The 25,874-nt window shown below is 36.8% G+C and overlaps 1 protein-coding gene across 1 annotated transcript in view; it reads left to right on the plus strand.

The window, feature by feature from the left end:
- NRXN1 (neurexin 1) overlaps positions 1 to 25,874 on the plus strand; it is a 1,112,161-nt gene that overhangs the window by 573,963 nt on the left and 512,324 nt on the right. The window contains 2 exon segments of the mRNA XM_021701263.1: positions 2,849 to 3,022; positions 8,936 to 9,055. Coding sequence (XP_021556938.1) covers positions 2,849 to 3,022; positions 8,936 to 9,055 — 294 coding nt within the window.

Below are 25,874 nucleotides of genomic sequence, written 5' to 3' on the forward strand. Positions count from 1 at the left end.
TCATCTTGGTTTCCAGTTTGAGTTCTGATTCTTTGAGTTAGTGAAAATGTAATCTCAGGGCGCCTGGGTGGCTCAGTCGTTAAGTGTCTGCCTTCGGCTCAGGTCATGATCTCAGGGTCCTGGGATCGAGCCCCGCATCCGGCTCCCTGCTCGGCGGGAAGTCTGCTTCTCCCTTACCCACTCCCTCTGCTTGTGTTCCTTCTCTCACTGTGTCTCTCTCTGTCAAATAAATAAAATCTTTAAAAAAAAAAAAAAAGAAAATGTAATCTCAGGCAATTTCAGTTTCCTTATTTCCCTGAGATTGTGTCTAAATTATTTGCGGGGGGGGGGGACTTCACTATACCAATCTTTGGGGAGATAGAGATTACACAGGAGCTGGTCTCGAGTATTCTATATTCATAACTTAGGTGCCCACTAAATTGCCAGCATCTTCATTCTCGTGTGCATGACCCATTAAGGTCATTCTTTTTCTGTTTGTTTCTGTGAAACTCTGGGAATTGTGGTGCTCCCATACGACAGCTGGAATATGGGAAGTTCTGTGAGGCTGCCTAAGTTCCTAGCATGTCTAAATCTACCAGGCACTCATGTTTTCCCAAGGATTTCACTGTTGCCTCTGGGTTCTCTTGAGGAAGTGCACACAAATCAATGTCATTCTCTAAACTTACCTAAAGTTTTGACCTCCACCGGGGCTCAGCCCTCAAATTAGAGCACGGTGTCCGCTTTTTGGTATTCATCGATGACGATGCTCACATTTCTTTTCCTCCAGTTTTCTCTCCTGCTTGCCTCATGAGGGGCAGGAAAGATTTATTCTTCTCATGTAGTTGCCTGTATATTCTATCTCTTTCATTTCTTTAAGAGTCTTGGCTTTTAAGACTTAAATGCAGAAAGATAATTTGGTATCTTTGGTTTTTGATTCTTATCCTTTCTCTGAGATAATGAAAACACAATGACTTTAAGTGAGAGGAAAAGACCATGGAGAAAAAGGAAATAGCGTGAAAAAAACGAGATATTTCAAAAATAGTATCCCATCTCAGATGAAAACCATCCTATTCTTTAATATTAAGAATATAGTTAGTAGTCAAAGATGTTTTATTTAAGAGGGGAAGTAAACACATTCAGTCCCTTCCGTATAAATTATGTAGGACCAGTGTCATCCTAGTGTAATACCTAGAACTTTAGTTAATAGGTCAGGGACCTAAGTTCTCAGTTTCTGGGGCTAAATGACTTTAAGCAACTCACTTTACTCCTCAGTACAATTCAGGACTGTTATATCTGTGGTTTGATTTCAGCCTACTTAAAATCTAGTAGGTTAGCTTATCACTGTTTCGCGGATGCTGGCAGAAGACAGAAGCTTTCTGGGTCAGAGACCAAGAACTTTATTACTCATGACTCAACAAACAGGATGAGCATTCACTTGGGTATCAGTTCTCCTTTATCCCAAGTCCCATGAAGACAACACGGAGGGACCCAGAGAAACATTAGGAATGTAGGAGTTTTGTGTTACATTGGGGAAAAGGCATCAGGTGGTATGAAAGTTAGGATGGTTGAAGTGAGAGAGAAAATTCAACTGACAATGAAAGTTCAGAAAAGTAGATAGCTCAATAGAGTATGTTAGCAGAGCTTTTAAACAGGAACATATATTATGGAATGTGGGGGTTACCCTCCATATCTTCTGCATTGATTGTTTACTGAAGTCAGTGAATTACATCTACTCAGTGCTATACAGATATGGCAGATAATCTTTGATAGGAAATGAAACATAATCAAACATGGATTGCAATATTTCTTTTAAGTAGTGGCCCATGAAGTTGGGAAATCTCACACCTAGAGACATGAAATGACAAAGCAGAGCAAAGTGTTCCATTAGAAACTGCAATAAAGGGGCGCCTGGGTGGCTCAGTCAGTTAAGCGTCCGCCTTCGGCTCAGGTCATGATCCCGGGGTCCTGGGATCAAGCCCCTCATCAGGCTCCTTGCTCTGCGGGAAGCCTGCTTCTCCCTCTCCATCTGCTGTTCCCCCTGCTTGTGTTCCCCCTCTCTCTCTCTCTCTGTCAAATAAATAAATAAAATCTTTAAAAAAAAAAGAAACTGCAATAAAATTAGAAAAAAAAAATAACTTGTTAACAGATCCCAGAGCAGCATAAAGAATTCACAGTGGTATAACTTCACCTAAAAAAAAAAAAAAGAAAAATCTGAAAAAGGATGTACTATTCAGATATGTGCAGACTATTACGGGAGTCCGTTAGTCAATAGGATAAGCACAAGTAAGGATAATGGGCTTAAGCCTAATATAAAAGATAATTGTGGACCCTAGAGAGAATTTGTTGAGCTTCTGATGAACTGAAAGACCCAGAGTTCTCTAAGCAGAAGGTTGATTATCTACTTCCTATTTTTACTGTAGTGGATATTTCCTATATTTATTTTATCTGATTTAATTCTCATGAAAACCTATAGAACAGATTTTATCATTCGTATTTTAGAAATGAGGTTTCTAATGATCAGAGAAACTGGAAAAAAAAAAAAAGTTAAAAGCCGTAGAGTTGGTAAACAACCAGGCTTGGATTTCAGTGCAAGGATATGCAACTCCATGGCCCATATTCCTTTCACTTGGCTACACTGTATTGAGCTTATTCAATTCTCTGTGGAAATAGCTTCTAGAAATGTCTTTGAGTGCTGATATATTACCCAAACACTTCTGTGTTTTACACTTTTAGGAAGATATCTAATTATAAGTTGACTTTTTTAAATTAATGAAATATAAACCAAACTGTTTTTTTTTTTTTCTGACCTACTGTATGTTTAAAGGAATGATAAGTTACTTTTGTGACCAAAACTTTGATCTTCCCACAGGTGACTTGTATATAGGAGGAGTGGCTAAAGAAACATACAAATCTTTGCCGAAACTTGTCCATGCCAAGGAGGGTTTTCAAGGCTGCTTGGCATCAGTTGATTTAAACGGACGACTTCCAGACCTCATCTCAGATGCTCTTTTCTGCAATGGACAGATTGAGAGAGGATGTGAAGGTACTAGATCTTTGTTAATCAAACTCTAAGTAATTCTAATTCCACCCATAAATAAGAACAAATCTCTCCAGTCAGCAAAACTTATTTCTGCCTACTGTTCAAGCCCCAACATAGGGCTTAGAAATCCTTATTTGTGTTTTTCACTTTTCATCCCATAAATCCTAAATTTTCTGGACTGTTTGCAAACCTACAATAAGGCCTTGTGTAAGATGGGGGCTCTGTGTATGGATCTTGTTATTTTCTGCTCCTTTGTATTCGATAGTCTGCCTAATTAGTGTATTAGTCAGTTCTGCAATGCCTGCTTTATAACATTAAATAGATACCCTCTTTGGACTAAAAAAGTAGATTTGCTCCAGTAAGTGTCAATCAACTTGATACTGCTTGTTTCAAATCTACACTCAGCAAGATAGAACAGGACAGTAAAGTTCAGGTACGCATTGTCACATCACTATTTGGTTTATATCTACCTGGCACTAGTTTCTTCTGTATATCATCAGTTTGTTTTAGCAAAAATTGGTTTCTTCTATTACCCAAGACTAATATTCCTTACTTGAGAAATGTGCTCAAGTATCTTTCTGTTCTTTTGTGCTCTCTATCAGACTAAGATCTGTAGGAGTACTTTTTGATTGCTACTTTCATTTTAGATAATTTTCATTTCAACACCTCAGATTATTTGAGCCAATTCTCCCTCCAGAAATGTAATTTAATCACATTATCCTGAATTCTGGGGCTCTGAATGTGTTGCTCCTTCTCCTTTAATGTTGAAAACAGTTTGGGCTATTTTGAAAATTTTAGATTCATAAGGAAATTTCATATGGGAGAGGCAAAGAAAAGACATGCGAATTCCTATCCCCCAGGAGATTATGAATCATCTCTCCTGGGCCAAAATAATGCCATTAGATTTAGCAATTACCTAAGTATGTGGAGGGTTTTTTTTTTAATTTGAAAATACATTTTTTTCTCTCTGCGATATATATTCCTCTGAAAAGTCAGGTGAAATTCAAACTGTTTTAATCCTGCCAGAAGATAATGCTATTTAATAGAAGCCTCTGTTGAATTTTTTTTAATGTTACTGCTATATTTATTTTCTTTATTTCAATTTTGGTATAACACTTGTAAAACAAAGAGAAACTGTTTTCTCCAGTTTACCAAAGGAAACAGGATCATTAAGTGAATAATTCCTTCTACTGGGTGGATATAAGAATGTGGTTCATAACTTGGATTTTTGAAGGTGATCTAACCAGTGAGAATATGTACATTAAAAAAAGAGGAAAAAAGTACTACAAACTCCTGACAGTATTTTTTTTTTTCAAAAATAGGCCTTTCTACAAGTTGCTTGGTAAATGACTTCTCACCTACAAGGAGATGTTAGGAGCAGACAGACACGTTCACAGCTAAACACCCATAAGATGGAAAACAAAACACACACACATGACCCCCCACCACGGGCACATAGGTGATGTGTGTGGGTGGGTAGAAGGGAAAACTAATGAGGGGAAGCTGTACTAAGAAGAGAATATTTGCGGAAATGATACTTGGTTTTATTTTCTAACATAATCTGTTAAGCAACTTGGTTAAGATGATTATACATCCTCTTGGGTAACAAGCTATTATTTGAACATTTGAAATTGTTCAGTAGGTTATGACATTGGTTCCTTCCTTACCTTATCTAGGATGCTTTAATATCTGAGCTTTAATAATTCTTAGCTCTTTTTAACCCCTTTTTTTTAATTCTTAGAATGTTACCATGTCCCTGCCTTTCTGCATTGACACTTCCCTGATTTTTCCATTCCAACATCAAGATTAACAACTTTTAATTTATGATTATTTCTATCCTCTGCAATTCCTAAGAATAATCTCAGATATACCTGTCATAGGTGTAATTGATGAGGTACATATGTTTTTAGGAGTAATGATCAAATTCTAGACGATTGATCAATTCTCTCTCTAAAGATAGTTGTCTCATGGAGTTTTAAATCCAAATCACATTGGAATCACCTAACTTTTATATTAATAGAAATACTGTAAATGTGACAATAACCAAATGATATCTTTCAAGATTTTCCCTCATTCCTATCCAACAAGACCCACAAATCTTCAAGCCCCTTTCATGTAAAAAGTTCATGGTCTTTCCTAATAACCACTTGCTGCCTTCCATTTTTAACTAACTGCATTGGCTAATAGCTGCTTATAACACACTAGTGAGGAGGGGAGGAAGCTTGCCTTGTCCAAGTCCCTTCAGATGAATGTTTCTCAAACTTGAACCAGTATCAGAATCCCCTGGAGAATTGTTAAAACCCAAATTACAGAACACTCCCCCCAGGGTGGCTGCTTCAGCGGGACCCTAAAATTTACGTTTCTAACATGTTCCTACAGTGATGCTATTACTATTGTTTCAAGGGCCACACTTTGAAAATCACTGTTAGGGTAGCATTTTCCTGCTTGCGTAAGAGAAAACAGAGACTGGTAATCCACCAGTAATCAGGCTTAGTTAAGCTCAATACCGAGTCAAGATAACTTTCGTACATGAAGTCAAGGGGAAAAATTAATTCAGACACTCTTTGCATAGTCTCCTACTATTCAGCCCCAGAACTATTATAATAAGTTACAGAAATACTTAATTATTAAAGCTACCATTGATTTAGCACTGGTGACAATAAGTTTACATATGCTTTTTCATTGAATCCTTAAAACTATGTAAATTAGGCAGTGCTGACTTTTTTTAGATGAGTAAATTGAGCCTCGGAGATGTAAGGTGACCTTCCTAAGGTCACACAGCTCGTATGTGGATGATGGAAGCTTTGAACCCAAGTTTGCCATACTTGAAAGTCCAGGCATCAAAACACTTTCCTCTCTTGCTTCTTTGGTTTCCAGAGATTTTAGTTTTACCTTCACTTCTTTTCTTTTCCAGACATATCCTTATACTTAACCACTTAATACAAATGTTCTTGTGGTTTGTTCCCAATTTTATTCAGTGATAAACTAAAAGGAACATTACATAACTAAAGGGAAAATAAATTCAGGGCTTTGTCTTGCGCAAATGCCTGTCAGTGTTTAAATATTGTTCTTAGAAGGTGAGTATTTTGAAAAATGTGTCTTGTCAGGCATAGGCATACATTCTCTTGTAATACCTGAATATAAAAAGACTGTTGTGATAATGAAAAAAAAAATAATAATAAAGCATGTCTTTATGCTCACATAAAGGTTTGGCAGGTACTCTGAGTTGCTGTTCTACCATATGGGCACATTCATCTTCAGGATTGTAGTTCTACCATTTTTAGAATTTAGTATTATGTTGCGATTGTGTTTCTGATAATTTTTACAAAAATAAAAGTAAAAACGATAATCTGGCTCTTTATCCGTTCCTGTTCCTGCTCTTACCTTCTTCTGGGCAAGTAAGGGAGCAGCCTCAGATTGATAGCCAGCCCCCGACCCACACGGGGCGTGCACCATTCCCCGCTCCTCTACTTGTCCCAGGAGAGAATGTGCAAAGGAGTATTGCTTTAAGAGTTGTTTGTTGTTTTGTTTTGTTTTTCCAAACAAAAATTATTTTCAGTCTCTAATGTCGTGGGATAAAGATCATTAGACCACCTACCTCTCACAGATTGGAGGAACCACCAAAACTAAGCAGCTTAGTGGTTCTTAGTTCTTTGATGAGATAGGTGAGAAAAATGGTGACCTCCATTCAGGGCTTCCAGGCCTGGGAAATTATTATTAATAATAACAACTATTATTATCATTGCCATTAGTGTACCTATTACTGCCGTTATTACATAATTAGTTCTTACAATGTTATGGTTTCTTAATTTGTGAAAACTCACATAGGTTAGGCTAAATTCAACAACTTTCTATGAGGAATACCTTTACTGAGAAAATTGTAATAGAAATACCGTTGTAGCGAGCATGTTTAAAAAGACGCTTTACGAAAATGTCAATTTACACAAAGGCTAATTACAGGTAGTTCTCATTTATTCACTAAAGCAGTTACCTCACAGGCTCTCAGTGTTAATAGAATCTAATTGGGCCAGTATCGTTTTTATATTTCTGTAAAACCTATAAAGTTGTGTTGACTAGGAAATATCTTCAGTGTTTTACTCTAAAGCTATTTAGATGGAGGGCTTTCCCTTTTTAACCTTCCCTAAGATAGTCCTTATTAGTGAAGTTCTATTGTAATAAATATTCACAGGGCAGTTTAGAAGAGTTGAAGGGAATTTTGAAGGTGGGGAAAATGCTGACAAAACTCTGAAACCCTTAAGTGGTGTAGGCCCAGCCTGGTAAGAACAAAGGTAAACACTCCACGCTGAAAGCTTTTAGAGGGATTTTTTTTTTTTTTAAGTGGAATGGTATTGCAGTCTGCTTTTTCCATCCCTTACTTGTCTCATCCGCCCTGAATGATATATATAGTACATTTTGATAGTCTGGTGTCACTCTCAAGTCCAGCTGTTGGCAGTGAATGGCTGGCATCACAGTTTCAAGCCTTAATTGCAATAGCAAGATAAAAAGATGTAGAGGGAAAGAGAAATGGAAAGGGATAATTGGTCTGCTAATGACCATGGTCTACACCGTATGTGCACATGACAAATGGTGTCACATGCTCCCAATAAGCAATGTGATCACTTTGGTAATGCACTCATATCTATCCAAGAGAGGAAAAAATACAAAAGCTCTTTTGATTTCTTCCATTACACGTCATCGGCTCAATTAATCATTATATATGTATATATACACACACACACATATATAGTAAAATTCTAGTAAATTACCGCTTTCTCATTTTTGGCTTCTCTTAAGATTTATGGCTGTTAGTATTAATTTGTTTGCTCTACATAGCATTTTTTTCTCCCCCCTTTACAGCAGCATGCTTTTTGAATCTGAACGTTCTTCTGTGTTTGCCCCATTTTGGTATTGCTTACTAACATTTAATATATTTTGCTTTTTTTTTTTTTTTAATTTGCTGACAAAGTTGCATTGATGAAAGCTGACTTGCAAGGTAGATAGCCCTGTGTGTAAAAAACAAGACTGAAACCCCCTAATACACAGTGGAAACCCCAAAATGACATTTTTTTTTTTTTACATTTTTGCAGTAACTGTTGTTTGGGTTCAGATTTAATTTTTCCCCTTCTTGAACATTGTGCAAGAAACCTCATTTTATAGCATAGTTTGCATAAAGGCTTTCAGTCTTGAATATGTTTGTATAGTGATTGCCTCTAGTGCTTTGATCATCTTTTTTTTTTTTAGTTCTTTGTTTCTCAGTGTTCTAGTTATGATTCTTTAGAAATAGACTAGAATTCTTTTTACTTGTGTGTTAAATGGGGGCATGTCATTTATACAGACTTTTTCATTTTATGTTTAACTGCATGAATTGTTAAAGCATGTGAATTGATACTTGCCAACATACCTATCTAAAACACCCAACAACCATAACTTTATCCATAGTTTGTGCAGGGAAACATCTGGAAACTTTTAGGGTATTTTCGCATAACTCTTTTCAGTTACTTTGCCAATCTTTATCTCAATTTCATGAAGCTCTAATCTCCATTCTCATGGTGTCTCTATTCATTGGTCAGAAGTTAAGGAGATCCATGCATTTTTCTGAAATCCAAATGGTGATAGAGAATTACTGATGATGGAATGAGATTACTTGCTACCATGATCGTACTAGAAGCTATGTGCTTGCTTTTACTATTTGTTGTTTACTATTATAATGTATTCTGTCCTATATTTGAAACTTCAGAAAACCTTCCTATTACAGCTTCTCTGTCGCTAATTCAGGTGTGTGAACTAGAACTTTCAACACTGGTTTGGTCATGTAATTTGAGATGTTGGCAACTACTATATGTGACCTAGCTCATGTACAAAACACTTGTAGATTTTTTTTAAGGAACCCAAGTTTCTTTTGGGTTAATTTTGCAGGACCCAGCACAACCTGCCAAGAGGACTCCTGTTCTAATCAAGGTGTGTGCTTACAGCAGTGGGATGGCTTCAGCTGCGACTGTAGCATGACTTCCTTCAGTGGGCCACTCTGCAATGACCGTAAGTGCCTCTCTGAGTATGGACTCAGATGGTCATCATTGCTTCCAGCTACTGTGTGATGCCCAGAGTCTAAAACTGGGAGTCTTTGTATTATCTGTAAGTTAAACTGTCACAGTGAGAAGAAGCAGTTATTTCTACAGAAAGGGCATTTTTGAAATACTAAAGGATTAATCAAGGATGCCGTTAGCTAAATGCTGTGATGGTGGTGAGCCTTGGGTTTGCAACTGTTGACTGTAATTTTTTGAATTGCTAATGGTCACCTTGTTGGAAATATCTTTTTTCATTTCCTACATATGACAGTCCTCCCCTGGTTTTCAAAAGAGATTTCTTACTGCTTTCTATTAAATAATATTTAATTCCAGAAGATTATATGTTGAGGGCTGTAATTTTCGTGAAAGGTGACATGTCTCATTATGCCTCTCTTTCTGTATCTTTTTAAACCCATATCTGCCTTTTGCTTTAAAAAACAATGTTTAAACTTTGTCCTTCAAGTACTCTCTCTTATATTCTAGCCACTTGTGGGTTTTTTTCCCTTTAGTCTCACAATATAAGCATGACTCAGAAACACAGCATTCATATTATATCATGGAATATCTGTTAGTGCCTAATCTATATGGTAGCAGTGAGAATTTTAAGACTGAATTAACTGGTATATAAGATAAAGTCCTATTTCTTAACTTTCAAATAGATCATGCTTTACAGCAATGCATCAGCATGGTAAAAGCATTTTCTACAAAACAACAAATTCCACTATATTAAGAACGTTCTTCTGACAAAGCTTCCTGCTTGTGAAACAGAGTGCATAATTTATATTATAAATGGTACAACATTTAAGGAAAAACTCTAGGATTGAGGATGCAATGATTGAAGTTTTGGGCTTTGGGACAAAGGCTGGGCTTGAGTATGGATTAAAAGGAAGATTAGAGTTTGTTCACTTTGATCTTTGTCTATTTGAGACTCTATTTACTCCAGTACGTATGCATATGGCAATGTTGAAGATGAGATCAAACTAAAATATTCTATTGAACTGAGTTTAGGAATATGGTACAACTCACTAGCTATTTTCAGAATTTCTCTTCAAAACATTGAATACAGGTATAATGAGCAATTATTACAAAGTAAAATATTGGAAGAGACCAGTAAAAATCACACTACCACAGATGGTGAAATATTTTGTCTCCATCCTACCAGCAACATCTTCCATAGAATTACAGCAGACTTGAAGCATGAACATGTATTCAAACCATCATACATTTGCACAAACAATAACCCCAGTTGGAGTTGTATAAATAATCTTAAATGAAGGCTCAGTAAATACTTTATGTACTTCTGTGTACAAAGCAAAGAAAATAAAAAGCCTTATATATGCTTTTAATATATGTACATATGTGTCCTGAATAGTAACTTCCTGCTTTTGCTCCTGCCCCATAGAAAATAACAGAAATTTATTTTCAAGGACAACCAGAAGACTGATAATTTGTTATGATTTTATTATGGTAAATTTTTAATCCTGAATATGATCCTGACAGATGTATGGCTACATGTGGTAGCTGAGAGAGTTTTTATTGCATGAAAATGTTTTCCATTTTGCTAAAGAAATTTCTCTGCCAAACTTTGCTTCATCTAGTTCCCATGTTTTATAAAATAGTTGCCATTTGGTTGTGTCAGATTGTGTATTCTCATATACCACTTAAGTTTGAAGAATATAATTTTCTGTGCGTATTTGCTAGACATTTCCTAACGGAACATGAAGAGCCTACCTTAAGTATCATGCTGTCTTCACATCATTTTTACAGAAAATTATTTGAATGCTGCTCTTGGGTGATAGCAGTGGTGATGATAATGATAAGGCTATTTGTTATTTTCTTGTAAATAAGGTAAATGTCATTCAATAAATGTGTCTCCTGATATGCCTCTTGCACAAATCAGCATTAAAATTACTTTGGAGGGCTCTCAGAATACATACATTTTGATTAAATCATTACCTCTTAATGGGTTTTCTGGAAGTGGGAAATGGTTTCTTGGTTTGTGCATGGAGTTTTGGTGGTGAGGATATGTAGGTATAAATCAATATTTAAAAGCAAATCTTATTTTCATATCAACTTTAATTTGTAGAAAGTACAACAGTGACTGTTACCTTTGTTAAAAGGTAAACTGAAGCATATTAAGAATTTTAAGAGTCTATTTGAGCAAAAACTGATTCAAATCGGGCAGCATCCAATCTAGCTGATACAGAGAAGCTCCAGGGAGCTGTACGAAATGAAAGAATTATAGGCAGAAGGGAGCAGGGACAAGGAGGCTATACTATACAAAAAAAAAGCAGCCTGGTTATTGAAAAGTTACTTTGCTTTAGGGAATGGCAGGGGTCTGTGAGGCAGGTTACCTAACTATTGCTGATCGGGAGATTCCTGATTGACTGGTTTATGGGGGAGCCAAAACTGTAATTAAATTAAGTCTTGGTTTGGAGACATGGGGCTTAGCATAAATGACTCCATTCTGGGCCTGTTGTCTTTTTCTTTCTTTCTTTCTTTCTTTCTTTCTTTCTTTCTTTCTTTCTTTCTTTCTTTCTTTCTTTCTTTCTTTCTTTCTCTCTCTCTCTCTCTCTCTCTTTCTTTCTCTCTCTCTCTCTCTCTCTCTCTCTCTCTCTTTCTTTCTTTCTTTCTTTTTTTTAATACCTTGAAGACATGCCATTGATATGGCAATAAGAATAGGATGCCGTATTTTCTTCAGTTGTTAAATTCATTAAAATAAGCTTTATTTTTCTGCATCTCCCTATTTTTCTGAGTTGCACAAAGAGAATTAAAGTGATTCCTGGGATTTTCACAAACTTCTTTTCTATATAGAGGTTGACTTTTTTTTTAATAAAGCCATTTAGGACAGTTCATTTCTTAATGAAATTTCCATCTGTAGCTTAGGTATTTATCCATAAATTCTGTGACAGCAGTCTTCAACTGCATAGAAAACAAAACAAACAAACAAACAAAGGAAAAAGAAATAAAGTATTTTAAAAGAGGAAAGAACACACCACATTGCAAATAAGACACATTCTCTCTGAAATAGACCTTCTGAATATCATCTCTCTGATAAATTTCACAGAGTGGGTTAGAGTAACTAGAAAAGTTTATTTATGTTAGCCTGGAGATATAATTAACAGTTAGAAGATGGGAATACTTTTTAGCTTGTAAGTATAATCTTGGGTAAATCATACTAATTAATACACTTAAAGGAATCTTTCTAAAAAGAGGCACTTATGCAAAATGATGCCAAAGGCTACTTTTAAAGAAAAGTGCTTGTGAAACCCTTTTTTTCCCTAGAAAATTGCCATGTAAATGACCTACTCATTGAGAAAAGCAAGTGCTGTGTGTATGTGTGTAGGGTGGTGTAGTGTAGTGGACTCAGCTAGATTCTTCCATACCATTACTATATTTTAGGTCCCTAATATTATTGGGGGGGGGGGCGCTGATTGTAGTCATTTCCTGGTTAAGTTTCCCATTTCTTATCCCTTTCTCCTCTAATCTGTCCTATGCCTCCTTACCAGTTTTGTTCTTTCTTCCTATTCTCCCCAGTTTAAATATCACCAGCTCTTCCTGGTTGTCCTAACCAGACGCAGTATTTTTCCTCCACTGACTGCTATAGAACTTTGTTGATGCTATTTTATCAGCCATCATATTTAGGTTTGGTCTTATCTCCCTGTAAGACTTAAGACTATATGCTTCTCCCAGGCAATATTTTTTTTTTTTGTCTGATAAGCCCAGTGTTTTGCACATCATGATGCATATAATTGGTAATAATAGTGACTTTACTAAATCTGTGCTAACTAGATGCATGAATCTTGCATAAGGGTTTCTAGTACATCCTCAGGGGTTAACAATACTCTCCAAATTCATCAATTTGGAGTTCATGAACCTCTGTGGTCTGACCCTAGCTTTCATTTTCATCCTTATCTGTTGCAGAACCTTGTCCATATGGCATCTTAGTGCCAATTAACTTACTTAGGGCTTTCTGAACAACATTATACTTTCCCAATTTCCTCACCATTGCTTATGCTAACCTATTCTCCTGGGGAATTCTCTCATTCCACCTGGAATGAATCCCTTTCACTATATCTGTTTGAAGAAATGTAATTTCATTTTCAATCTCTATTTAACTGTTTTGTCCCATGGAAACTTCTCTAGTCCTGGGAGCTGGGCCTCAGCTTTCCCCTCTTCTGAAATCTTAGAGTAAAGGTCTTTTTAACGTACCATATATTGTAGCTTTTTGTGAACTTTTTCTTGGGTATAACCACTTACTTAGTGCTTGCTATGTGCCAGGCCTGTGCTAAGAGTTTACATTCACTATATAAACATCAACATACCACTTTTTCAGGTCTGTACACACGCGTGCGAGCACGCACGTGCGCACACAGACACACACCCCGTCATCAAACCACTGTGCTATACAGTAATCCTTTTTCTGCTTTCACCCTATGGGACAGAATAGAATGTAACCATATTAGCTAATTTAATGTCAGGTTGGAGAAGATGAATATGGCTATGATCACATGGAAAATAGTGAACATAATAACATTGTCACATTACATTAGTACAGAATTGTTGTGTGCCAAATTACAGGTCAGCTTCAATGGTGTCTGTTACCATAAGGGAATAATACATCATAGTGCTGTTATGTTGGTTCTAGGAGGGTATGGTCCCTGCCATTAAAAGACTATTTTCAGAATTCTAAATTTGCCGGAAGAAAATCTTTCTGATAGGAATTTATCGTATCTTTTGTGTGAGAATTAGAAATGTTCACTGAAACAAGATTTGACTGTGACTTGTTACCGTGACATTTAAAAATATCTTCAGCTTTGTTTCTTACCTTTTTTGTTGTTTGACAAGAGAATCCGATATCCAGTACTTGAGCATCAGTATTAGAACTACTGGAAATGAATCATAACATGTATAAAAAATATAAAAATAACTGAATCAAAGTCACATTATTTCTGTCCCATTTAGAGTTGCGAGTAGTATTAAGCTGTGAGCTGATTTGTTGCCAATACCATTTAGGGATGAATAAAATTTAGCAATTAGCTATGTCCACAACCAGATCCTCACTGTGAGTATGATGAATCTTATTAACCTTGAATCATTCAAGCATTTCTAAATGGCAGTCTTTAAGTTGTTTAAAGCATTTCATAAGCAGTATTTACAGATAATGCCATAGAAAATTACCTATGGGGAAACAGGTTCAGACCTATCTTAGGCTAAACCATAAAGAATTAAAATATTGTTCATACTGATCAGAAAATGCAATAAAAGAAAGCAAAGCATCATATATGATAGAGTCTTCTATTTAATATAAATTTATCTTCTTGTTGGTAATAGACATCATAAAAGTAAATACAGAAAAGAAAGCCTTGGTCTTTTCATATTGCAATTAAGCAGTTAAATGACAGTTTTTAAGCTTTATCTACATAAGAAAACTCAAGTGGGGAGAAGAACCCCAAAGAGTGGTAAGCACTGCTATATTTGAATTATCCATATTAGTCCCCTGTATTGTTCATCAGTAAATGATCCATGACTCTGAATAGCTTTTGACTCTATGTAAATGGTGCCAGTTTGACCCCAGAAGTCAAGAAGGAAGGCCCAGTTGAATTTTTCCCCCTGCAAGTACTCTCTAATTTTTCTGGCTCACTTAATATTCTAACTGTGTAGACCTTCATTTGGCTCTTATGCTATCGCTCTTCATTGCAGGGCTTAGATAACTCTAGAGGTGGCCTTTGGTGCGTGCATTACTGGGGTAATACCGTCTTATCCCACCAGAGCCCAGCTAGACTCAGGCTCCATTAAGAGAAGATTCTGCCAGTCACCTTGGTTAACTATCCTTAAGGGACTACAACACTTTCAGTGCTCAGGTTTCTCACTTTGCTTTCCATCTATGGCATCACAGCTGGTGCAGGGGCCAGCTTAGGGTGGGGAGACTGTCTGAATCTAAGGTATGAATTTTTGAAACTTGAGGCCTTTAGATTTACTTTTACTTTTTAAAAGGGGCTTTTACCTCACCAGAACTGAGGCACGGAAAGCCCTTGTGAGCAAAATGAAGATTAATCACGGTGAATTCTCAGAATCCTGTTTAATACTAAATAAGTATCAATGGTAAATAATTTAGTATCCATTTATTAATCAAGAAGGTGTGTGAAGAGAGTAAATGTTGAATAATTCTCCAACTTTATAGAATCAGATTATGGGGCACCTGGGTGGCTCAGTTGTTAAGCATCTGCCTTCGGCTCAGGTCATGATCTCCAGGTCCTGGGATCGAGCCCTGCATTGGGCTCCCTGCTTGGTGGGGAGTCTGCTTCTCCCTCTCCCTCTGCCTCTCCCCACTGCTCCTACTCTGTCTCTCTCTGTATCTCTCTGTCTCAAATGAATAAATTAAAAAAAAATTCTATAGAATCAGATTATCATGGGCATATTTTTATTGTTTTTATTTATTTTATTCTTTCTCTAAATTTTTATTTAAATTCTAGTTAGTTAACATATAGTGTAATATTTGTTTAAGAAGTAGAATTTAGTGATTCATCACTTACATACAATACCCAGTGCTCATCACAACAGGTGCCCTCCTTAATCCCCATCACCCATTTAACTCATCCCCCCACCTCCCTTCCAGTAATCCTTAATTTCTTCTCCATAGTTAAGAGTCTGTTTCTTGGTTTGCTCTCTTTTTCTCCCCATGTTCCTTTTTTTTTTTTTCCCCCCTTAAATTCCACATATGAGTGAAATCAAATGGTATTTGTCTTTCTCTGACTGGCTTATTTCACTTAGCATTATACTCTCTAGCTCCATCCACATTGCTGCAAATGGCAAGATACCATTCTTTTTTATGGCTAAGTAATATTCCATCACATATAATCATATATATGAATGAATCATATGAATATATGATGGACATTTGGGCTCTTTCCATAATTTGGCTGTTGTTGATAATGCTGCTATAAACTTCAGGGTGCATGTATCCCTTTGAATTAGTGTTTTTGTGTCCTTTGGATAAATGCCTAGTAGTACAGTTGCTGGATCGTAGAGTAGTTCTATTTTTAAATTTTTGAGGAAACTCCATACTGTTTTTTGGAGTATTTGCACCAGTTTGCATTCCCACCAACAGTGTAAGAGGGTTCCCCTTTCTCCACAACCTCTCCAACATTTGTTGTTTCTTGCCTTGTCAATTTTTGCCATTCTGACAGGTGTGAGGTGATATCTCACTGTAGTTTTGATTTGTATTTCCCTGATGATGAGTGATGTTGAGCATCTTTTCATGTGTTTTTAGGTCATCTGTATGTCTTCTCTGGAAAAGTGTCTATTCATGTCTTCTGCCCATTTTTTTTTTTAAGATTTTATTTATTTATTTGACAGAGAGAGACACAGCAAGCGAGGGAACATGAGCAGGGGGAGTGGGAGAGGGAGAAGCAGGCTTCCCGCTGAGCAGGGAGCCCGACGTGGGGCTCGATCCCAGGCCCCTGAGATCATGACCTGAGCCGAAGGCAGACGCTTAACGACTGAGCCACCCAGGCGCCCCATTCTTCTGCCCACTTTTTAACTGGGTTTTTTTTTTTTTTTTTTTAGGGATTGAGTTTGATAAGTTCTTTATAGATTTTGGATACTAACCCTTTATCAGACATGTCATTTGCAAATAACTCCTCCCATTCTGTAGGTTGCCTTGTAGTTTTGCTGATTGTTTCCTTCGCTGCACAGAAGCTTTTTATCTTGATGAAGGCTCAATAGTTTATTTTTGCTTTAGTTTCCTTTGCCTCAGGAGACATATTTAGTAAGAAGTTGCTATGGCCTATGTCAAAGATGTTCCTGCCTATGTTCTCCTCTAGGATTTTGATGGTTTCCTGTCTCATATTTAGGCATTTCATCCATTTTGAATTTGTTTTTGGGTATGATGTAAGAAACTGGTCCAGTTCTTTCTTTTACATGTGGCTTTTCAGTTTTCCCAACATCATTTGTTGAAGAGACTGTCATGTGTATGTTTTTAAAGAAGGTGTATAAGATCAAAAGTAGTTTAGACTTTGTGAAATACTTTATTTTAAAAGAATACAATTATGATTGAATTTGGAAGGAAGTGGTTAGATCGGGCAAGTTATTTATATATACTGTCACTGTGGGTATCCCTAGCTAGTGCATAAGAAGGACTACAAAATATTTTAATGTACATCACACCAACATATTTTAATGCTAATGACATAATTAACAGGTATTATATGTATACAGTTTACGTTTTTTTAAACCTTACATTTTCAGACTTCAAAAAATCTTATTTTCAATTTACAAATGAGGATATTGAGGCATGGTCAGTTAAATAATTACTTTGGGTTAAAATGGCTAATGATTTGCACAGACAGATATGAATGTAGGTCTGTCTAACTTGAAGCTCATATTCTTACTTGCACCCATAATTTCTTTCAAAGAGGGATAGATTCAGTGTAGATGGTGTTGAAATTTCCCAGATAGAAAATGCCTATAGAAGTTAGTAATGACTGACAGCCCTGCAGATTTTTTTTCCATCTTCATCTCACTCTTGATTTTTATATTTAATATTAAGCATTATGTTGCAGGAAATATGCCCCTCCCCTCAACTGCTCAGTTGCCACTTCTAAAGATGAGTTAAAAGTTTGTACCTGTCTAAGTCACGTACTGTCATTAACTTCCAGGTCTGTTATAAAAAGGTACTGATTGTGAAAGAAAGATGGGGACTTTCTGTGATTTTTCTTTGAAAGCTTGAGTTTCTCAAAAATGATAATTTAATCTTTGAAAATGAAATCAGGTGAAATATTTCCATAGATTATCCTGCTTGAATCAGATTATGGGGAACAAGCAGGTAAGATTCAGAATTATGCTGACCAGTGAATGCACACTGAGTGTTCCGTTGTGTTGATTATATCTCAGTTTCCTCTTTATATAGCTGTTGAGGAAAAAAGAAGAACAACAAAAAATGAAGTCAGAGATTAGCAGTCCAGTCTTTGGAAGTTTTTAGAGGACACATGGGGGAGACACAAGAGAATGCATGAAACCCACATCATCAAAAGTCACTGTGAGATTAATAGTAAAGACCAAGGGCCCCTTGTATTTGTCAAGAAGGGAAAGAAAGCCCAAGGAAAATGTGTAGAGTCCAGAAAAAGGTCATGATAAAAATAACGTGCTTGCATTTAGGAGTAATTCTAGTCATAAAGAAAAAAATATTACTGTGAAGAAAATGCACCTTTACCAGTGATCCTTTTTCCTTCCCCGAACAAAGCATTCTGTGTCTTTAATGAGATTTACTATAGCAATTAAAAAGTGTAGGATTCTTTTATGGGGAGGAATTACGGCCTCCTTTGCAGCTCAGTGCTGTTATACATTGTTACTTCTCTGGTAGCATTCTACAGGAGCATAAAGTACAAGGATGATCTGTTAGCTCTGGGTATTATGGAGTGTATGATTTTAATGACCCTAATGATCTAAATTCACATCTCTCAGAAAATGGCCTGTAGAGCCTGAGGCTTAATCTCCCCAGGATTTGGTGAGATAGGAAGGTACAAAGGCATTTCTCAACTTGAAATGATTTTAGAATGAAACAAGTTTCATAAAAGGATGAGCTGATACAGAAGGATGTTAAAAAAAAAAATGGGTCGCGAGCAAGGAGGAGGCTGCATTTGACAGGGACAGAGGAAACTGTGCTCGCGTAGGTGTGAACACTTCTTATAAATATATAACATATGACCCTTTAGGGAGAGAAACAGATGGAATATGTAGCGGAAAATAAAGAATACATTTTGCTTGGTTTCTTCATGGGAATGGCACAGAATATATTTTGATATTTGGCTTCTCCCGTTGGAAAGCTTTCAAGGCCTCATCTGGATTACAGCAGCTCGAGGCAGTACTGACATCGGGAATGGTGCTGGATAAAAGCAGACCTTTGGATATGTTTGCAAAGCTTCTTCAGGTCATGACACGATGCATTAATTACCCCAGCCACGTTTCCATGTCAAAAACTTGATGGTCACCTCGCATGCCCAGTAGGAGGAATCGAGAATCGAGGATCTAGATTCCTGCAAACATCATACCCTCAGAGTAATACAGTGTTGCTAACACTGTAGGGTTCATCTTCCATGACATCCATCATGAATCCACTCTCCTAGGTCCTATTCAGGGCAACTGCTCCATTTTACTAAATTAAAAACAGAAAAGTGTCAGAGAAATACCATTTTCTCTCAGCTGCAGGAGACATCACAGAAGTAATTAAACTGGATTTTGGTGTGTCGGGCACATTCCTTTTATTGACAGTGACAATAATTTTCTAAATCAAAACCTGGAAGCACTTTCAGTGTTGTTGAAGTGCAAAAGATAAAAACTTAAGGTTCTAAAAATCAAATCAGTCTGTGGAGTGCAGTATGAGAGTCTGCTGTGTGAGTCATGAATGCAACCTGTCTTCTGGAGTTCAGTGCCCACAAGCTATATGAGGAGGAGGATTTTGTTTTTAGCTTAGTCCCTGCAAACTATATTGCTATAAAACCAAATGGAGTAGGTCTTTAATACGAGTTATCATTTGTGGTTTCAAGGTCACCTGGAAATTCCAGTCTCCCTAACCCCAATATTTCCTTTTCTGATGTTGTTAGGTTTTATTGATATCCATTGTCTTGACATTCTTGCGTTCCTTCATTCATCATTTAAGTTTCTCCACATCTTGCTCAACAAACACAGCTGTACAGTATGCTTTATCTCTTATATGCCCAGCTATTTGATCTGTGATACAGATATGTACAAACAGTGTAGTCAGTGAATGCTCTCTTTGCCTTCATCTCTGATGAATGACTGACTCCCTCATCTGGATGGTTCTTCTCAACTTCCACTCTGCCCAGGAAAATTCAGACCCAGCTCAAATCAAGTTCATCCAGAGTAAGACAGTCTCCAGTTAGTAAGTGATTTCTTCTGCTTCTGAGTCTCCAAATGTTTACTGTCTAACAGGCATGGGTTTTGTTATTTTTTAATGTGTGTTTACCTTTATTCCCAGTTATATTTTATATCTATTCTTCTATTTTTGATATTATTTCTCACAGGCCTAGCCTATTATAATGCTGAGTAATATTTGAAGATTAGTGTTTTGAAACCTCCATTAGTTATGTGATTTTTTAAAGACCTTATTTTTTTAGAGCAGGTTTAGGTTCACAAAATATTAAGAGGAAGGTACAGAAATTTCCCACATGCCTCCTGTCCCCACCCGTACATCACCTCCCCCATCAACATCACTCACCAGGGTGTTTTTGTTACAATTAAGGAACCTACATTGACACATTGTAATCACCTAGAGTCCATAATTTACAAATTAACTGATTGTGCACCCATCCCTACAGTTCTTTTTAAAATATATATATACATATTATATAACATCTCCCAGGGTAAGCTATTATGTTTTATCACATTACTGTAAATGCATTTTTCATTATTTTTATTCCTGATGGTAAAGACCCATGTGGAATTAGAGTCTTATGTAGCTAGAAAGAAAGTGCTTTAAGTAAAGATCTGTGTATTTGTCAGGGGGAATGTGGGTGAGTGTGTGTGCATGTGCATGCCCACATACTGTGGGAGAGGGATTTAGAAACATGACATTCTATTTTCTTCAAATTCTGCTTAAGTCTGCTTTGTACATTACATTAAATTTAACAAATTCTGGACTTCAGGGTTTTCAAGGTAACTTTTTTTGTTCCGTTTACTTTTTTCTCATTAATTATCCAACACCGGCAGGAATAATCACATCATTATGAAAGGCTACACTGCTTATTTGATCTTTTTTATAAGCTTTAATAAAATTTTGCAATATTGGGATATTTTTCTAGCAGTAATGTAAGCTCTCTTGAGGGAAAATACTATTTCTCTTATAATAACATATCACTTGGGTGCCCTGATTTAGTCCAACAGTGTCCTTGAAGAATTCTCTCAGTGTTGCCTTTGTACCAGCTCTAGAAGAGCCAAAGGCCCATTTGGTGTTACATGGATGGAACTCAGAATCTTCTTATTGTTCTTTCCTTTTCCATATTAAATATGATGAAGATAGCATTTGTATATACAACTGTACCAATTACAAGAGGCTTACTTGGCCTAAGTGTTCTGGGTCAGTATTTTAAGTGAATTTGTCTAAAATCAATTTAATAGGATGGTGAGTATTCTCTACTTCCCAATCTACCTAAACCATGGTAGGTCTGCCAAGTCTAGATTGACAGCATCGGAAATAGAACTTGCTTGGTGTTAGAAGGGTTGAGAAAAAAGTTTAAAAAGTAATTTCCAAGAATACTAGATTTTGTCTACCTTAATCAAAAAGGAGGTAGTAAAATGATGGGGCTGGACTGTCAGTGGTTCCCAAACTGTCATTCCTGGACCAGCAGTGTTCACATAACCTATGAATTTGTTAGAAATACCCATTGTTATATTCAAGACCTCCTGAATTAGCAAGTGTGGGGTGGGTCCCAGAAATATGTATTTTTGGAGCCTCTGGATGATTCTGATACACACCCCGGTTTGAGAACTATTAGACTAGATGATCTCTAAGGTCATCTTCTTAGTTCTGTGCTTTCCAGATAAAGTAAAACTTTATTTAATGAAATAAAGGAAGTTCTGCCTAGGAATTTTTATAAGTAAAACATCATAACTAGATTTATGAAACAGTTTCAACACAATCTTGAATGTTTCTTACATAGCAGTTTAGAAGAAATAACACAAATTTTCATTTTGATTATCAGCCTCCTCAGTTGGCTGGCAATCTTAAGAATGTTTGAAAAGTTCCCATTCACACTATTCATGCTGTGAAAAATCTAGTTCAAGGCAAAATTTCCCCTGAAGTATGAGGAGAATGACTACACCCAAGTACACATCCCTCTGTGCTTATCCTGAGAAGTTCTTTGGAATAATACTCTGATAATTGGTATAGATTGGGAAATAAAGTATTATTCTTACCTGCAAAAGAACTGTAACTGGAAGAAATTTGAGTCAACTGAGCCACTGTCAAAAATGCCCTTCAAAAAAAAAAAATGCCACTTATAGAAGATAATATATTATTCCTTTTTCATTCCCTAAAGCATTCCACATTGCTACCTATCCCTTACCACCTGCTAAATGAATGTGATCTCAGGTCACTAGGAATTCCCCAGATAGTTTATCTTTACTCACATAGAATAATCAATATGTGACAACTCTTGAGCTGGGATCCCAGTATGTGACCTTGAGCAACTCACGAGGTTTGTGAGCCCCAGTTTCCTCATTATAAAATAAAAAGTCTAGTTTGCCTCATCTTCAAGGTCACTAGAGCTCCAAAGGTCTGTGATCCATTGTCCCTATATTCTTTACTTTCTTTTCCTCAACCCTAGACCTATTTTTACTCATATTTAAGGCTCTTCTAAAACACAGCCTACAGCTCAGTCTCACCACACTAATCTTAAACTGTATTTTAGCCAAAGACCTTTCCTGCCAAATCCTATAAAAGGAAGAACTTGGAAAAAGAAATCTGATTGAAAGGAAACTTTGAATTAATCCTGAAACACAAGGCAAAGACTTCAGCTATTTGTTTCTTTCATGTTCGTATTGCTATTTATTAATAGCTCCTTTCAAATATCTATATCAAATTTAAGCTGAAAATTTTACTAGTGTAAGGATCATGCCTGTGTCCTCACTTAGCTAAATGTTAAGAGTAATTATTATTGGTACTTAAATAAGTGCTTTTGGGTGATTTAAAAAACTCAGCAATATAAGTAAGGGTGCATAATTGTTAATATGATCTGGAATACAACTACTAATTGATCATCTACTGGGTGCTGAGTTTTTTACATTAATTTTTCTTTTCCTCTTTATACCATCCTTGCATAATAAGGGTACTGGCATCTGTTTTACAAAAGCTGTATCTAAGGTGAAGAAGTGTGCCCATGTTCACATGTTAATTAGAATAAGAATTCAGGCTTGTCTCACTTAAAACTCTATAGTCTGCCATCCAGAGATTGCATCATGCAGTCTCTCGATATTGAATAAAATAGTCAAATTGAGAAGATTTCTGTGCATTCTTTACTTCCATTTCAAATATTTTAGAACACACACAAGATGAATTAATATATGCAGATGTCCTCAATATAACAAATTGTAAAGTTGAGGAAGAACTGATACAGAGCAAGTTTAATCCTATTTTCCTTTTAAGCATTATCCAACAGGCCTATATCCTATACTGATACCTAGTAATACATGTGACCAGCACACCTGTAAAACTTTATAAAGGCTGCAGCTTCAAAGAGAAAACCTTTGTAAAAAAAAAAAAAGAGAGAGAGAAAGAGAGAAAACCTTTCTATACCTTCAGTGAATGATCAGACTCTAACACATTTTATGATGTAGAATATAGAACATTCTGAATAACCCAGGAAAATACAGTTTTCTCTATTTAAAGATAGAGCAAATTTGGAATGTTGTTGACAAAAAGTTCACGAAATGATAAGCATGTGATTTTTCCAAGTTAGCAGTTTTGTAGTCTAAAGTTTTGGTGTGTCAGGAGGAAATAAGGATCATCTTTGACAGTGGGGCTAAACTTTCATGAGGTTTGCTCTTCCACTTATGCTTTTTACACTTCTTAACAAATAATTTCCTTTTGCTAAAAACTATTATGATTTAATTTTAGTGAATCCTGTCTCTCTGGCTGATACTAAACACTGTGTAGGAGACTTTAATACCTCTGCTTCTGGCCTAGAACATGGCTGGTAGGAAGCGAGAAATGGTATGAAACCATCGTTCCAGGGGCGCCTGGGTGGTGTAGTCAGTTAAGTGTCTGACTCTTGTTTTGTTGTTTGTTTTTTTTTTTTCTGACTCTTGGTTTTGGCTCAGGTTGTGATATCAGAGTGGTGAGACTGAGCCCCACGTCAGGCTTCACCCTGGGCAGGCGTCAGCATGGGTCTTTCTCTCCCTTTCCCTCTGCCCCTCCCCGCCCCCGCCAATAAGTAAATAAATGTTTTATTTTAAAAAGGGAGGGGAGAAAGAAAGAAAACATCATTCCACCTTCCAAGAGTCATTTGTGCAAAAACAGGAAGGCTTTGTGCTTAAGACTCTCCTGCGGATTAGGAACATATTTACATAGTCAATCCAAATCTGAGACTGTTAATAATTGTGCATTTACTATGCAAAGCACTGTGAGAAATAGGGAAAATGAAATGATTGGGTCCCTGTCCCCCAAAAAGTTTTCATTTTAGTTGGGAGAATGATTCCCAAGACCCAGGGCGGCAGAGAGTTTTGTCTGCGTTTTTCTATGACCTATCACAGGTGCTTACAACAGTACTCAATACTTGGTATGTGCTCAATAAATATTTCTAGAATGAATAAAATGCATTCTTTGCTAATAAGATAACTAGTAACTTAAGTGCTCATCGTGTGACGAAAACAGTTGTATGTGAATTCGGAAGAGAGGATAAGCACTGTAGTGGGCTGGCTAAGTAGAAAGATGGGAGTGAGCTGGACCTTAACTGGACAAAGAGAAGCGGGGAAAGCGCTTCACACAAGGGAAATAATATGAGCAAAGCCGAGTCTGTAGATAAAATATTCACAGATCCAAATACCTCTATTGAGTACCTTCTATAACATTAAATACTCTGCAGGGGGCCGCCTGGGTGGCTCAGTCACTTGGGCATCTGCCTTTGGCCCAGGTCATGGTCCTAGAGTCCTGGGATCGAGCCCCGAGTTGGGCTCCCCGCTCAGTGGGAAGTCTGCTTCTCCCTCTGACCCTCCCCCCTATCATGCTTACTCTCTCTCAAATAAGTAAATAAATAAATAAAATCTTTAAAAAAAATAAATACTCTGTTAGGATCTGTGTATACAGAAATAAACGAGGAGTCTGTGGGTGCAGTACAAAGATAACAGACAGGAGGGAAACAGATTTGTATTCTGACGGCCACACGGCACCTCAAGGGCCATAGCCAAGAGGATTAATGTATCTGAGACTAAACTTCTTCATCTGTAAAATGAGGACATGATTACAGATCTTGCCGGGTTGTTTTGACACCTAAAGGTAATAGATGGTAAGATGCTTACTGTACCCCCAAACTGGTCAGCATTCTGTAATTGGTATCTGATGTAATGTTGTCTTCGTGTTTGCTTTCAAGGAGCTCATAGATAAGAGGAAATGGCTGGCATGTGTACAGATTATTACAGTTTAAGAAATGCTTTAATACTTCGCTTTGCAAATGTGGTCTGAGGACCAGCAGCACCTGCAATCTCATTAGGGATGCAAACTCATAGACCTTCTTCCCACCTGCTACACACCTACTGAATCAGACTCTGCATTTAACAAGATGCCAATTGATTCATATGCACATTAAAGTGTGAGAAGCACTGCTCTAATAGAAGCATGTAAATAGGCAGAGCAGGAAGTAGCTAAATCGATTAGGGAATTGAGGGAAGACTTCTCTTAGAAGGTGAAGTTTAGAGGAATACAGAGCAAAATATTACAAATGTGTGGCTCAATTTTTAGTCAGAATTCCTAATTTGAAAAATTCAGTAAAGTTTCACTTTCTTGACATGACTATTTAAATATCACATGGACTTTTAGTAATCTCCTGTGGTTTAGCAGGCCAAATGCAGGCCAAGGCAACAATTCCTTCAAAGTGAGGCCAATCCTTGCTTCCTGTTTCAATGTATGGGAATAAGCTCTAAAACCTAGCATTTACAATGAACCTATCCATAAGGAGGTCTGAATTCAGCAGTCCTCTCCCAAGCAACTCAGAATGCAGACGTTTCATTGGGTAATTTAATTTAACCAGAAAGGTCTTGGCAGACCCTGTCTCTTT

The sequence above is a fragment of the Neomonachus schauinslandi genome, chromosome 10, assembly GCF_002201575.2.
Source record: "Neomonachus schauinslandi chromosome 10, ASM220157v2, whole genome shotgun sequence".
Lineage (NCBI taxonomy): Eukaryota > Metazoa > Chordata > Mammalia > Carnivora > Phocidae > Neomonachus > Neomonachus schauinslandi.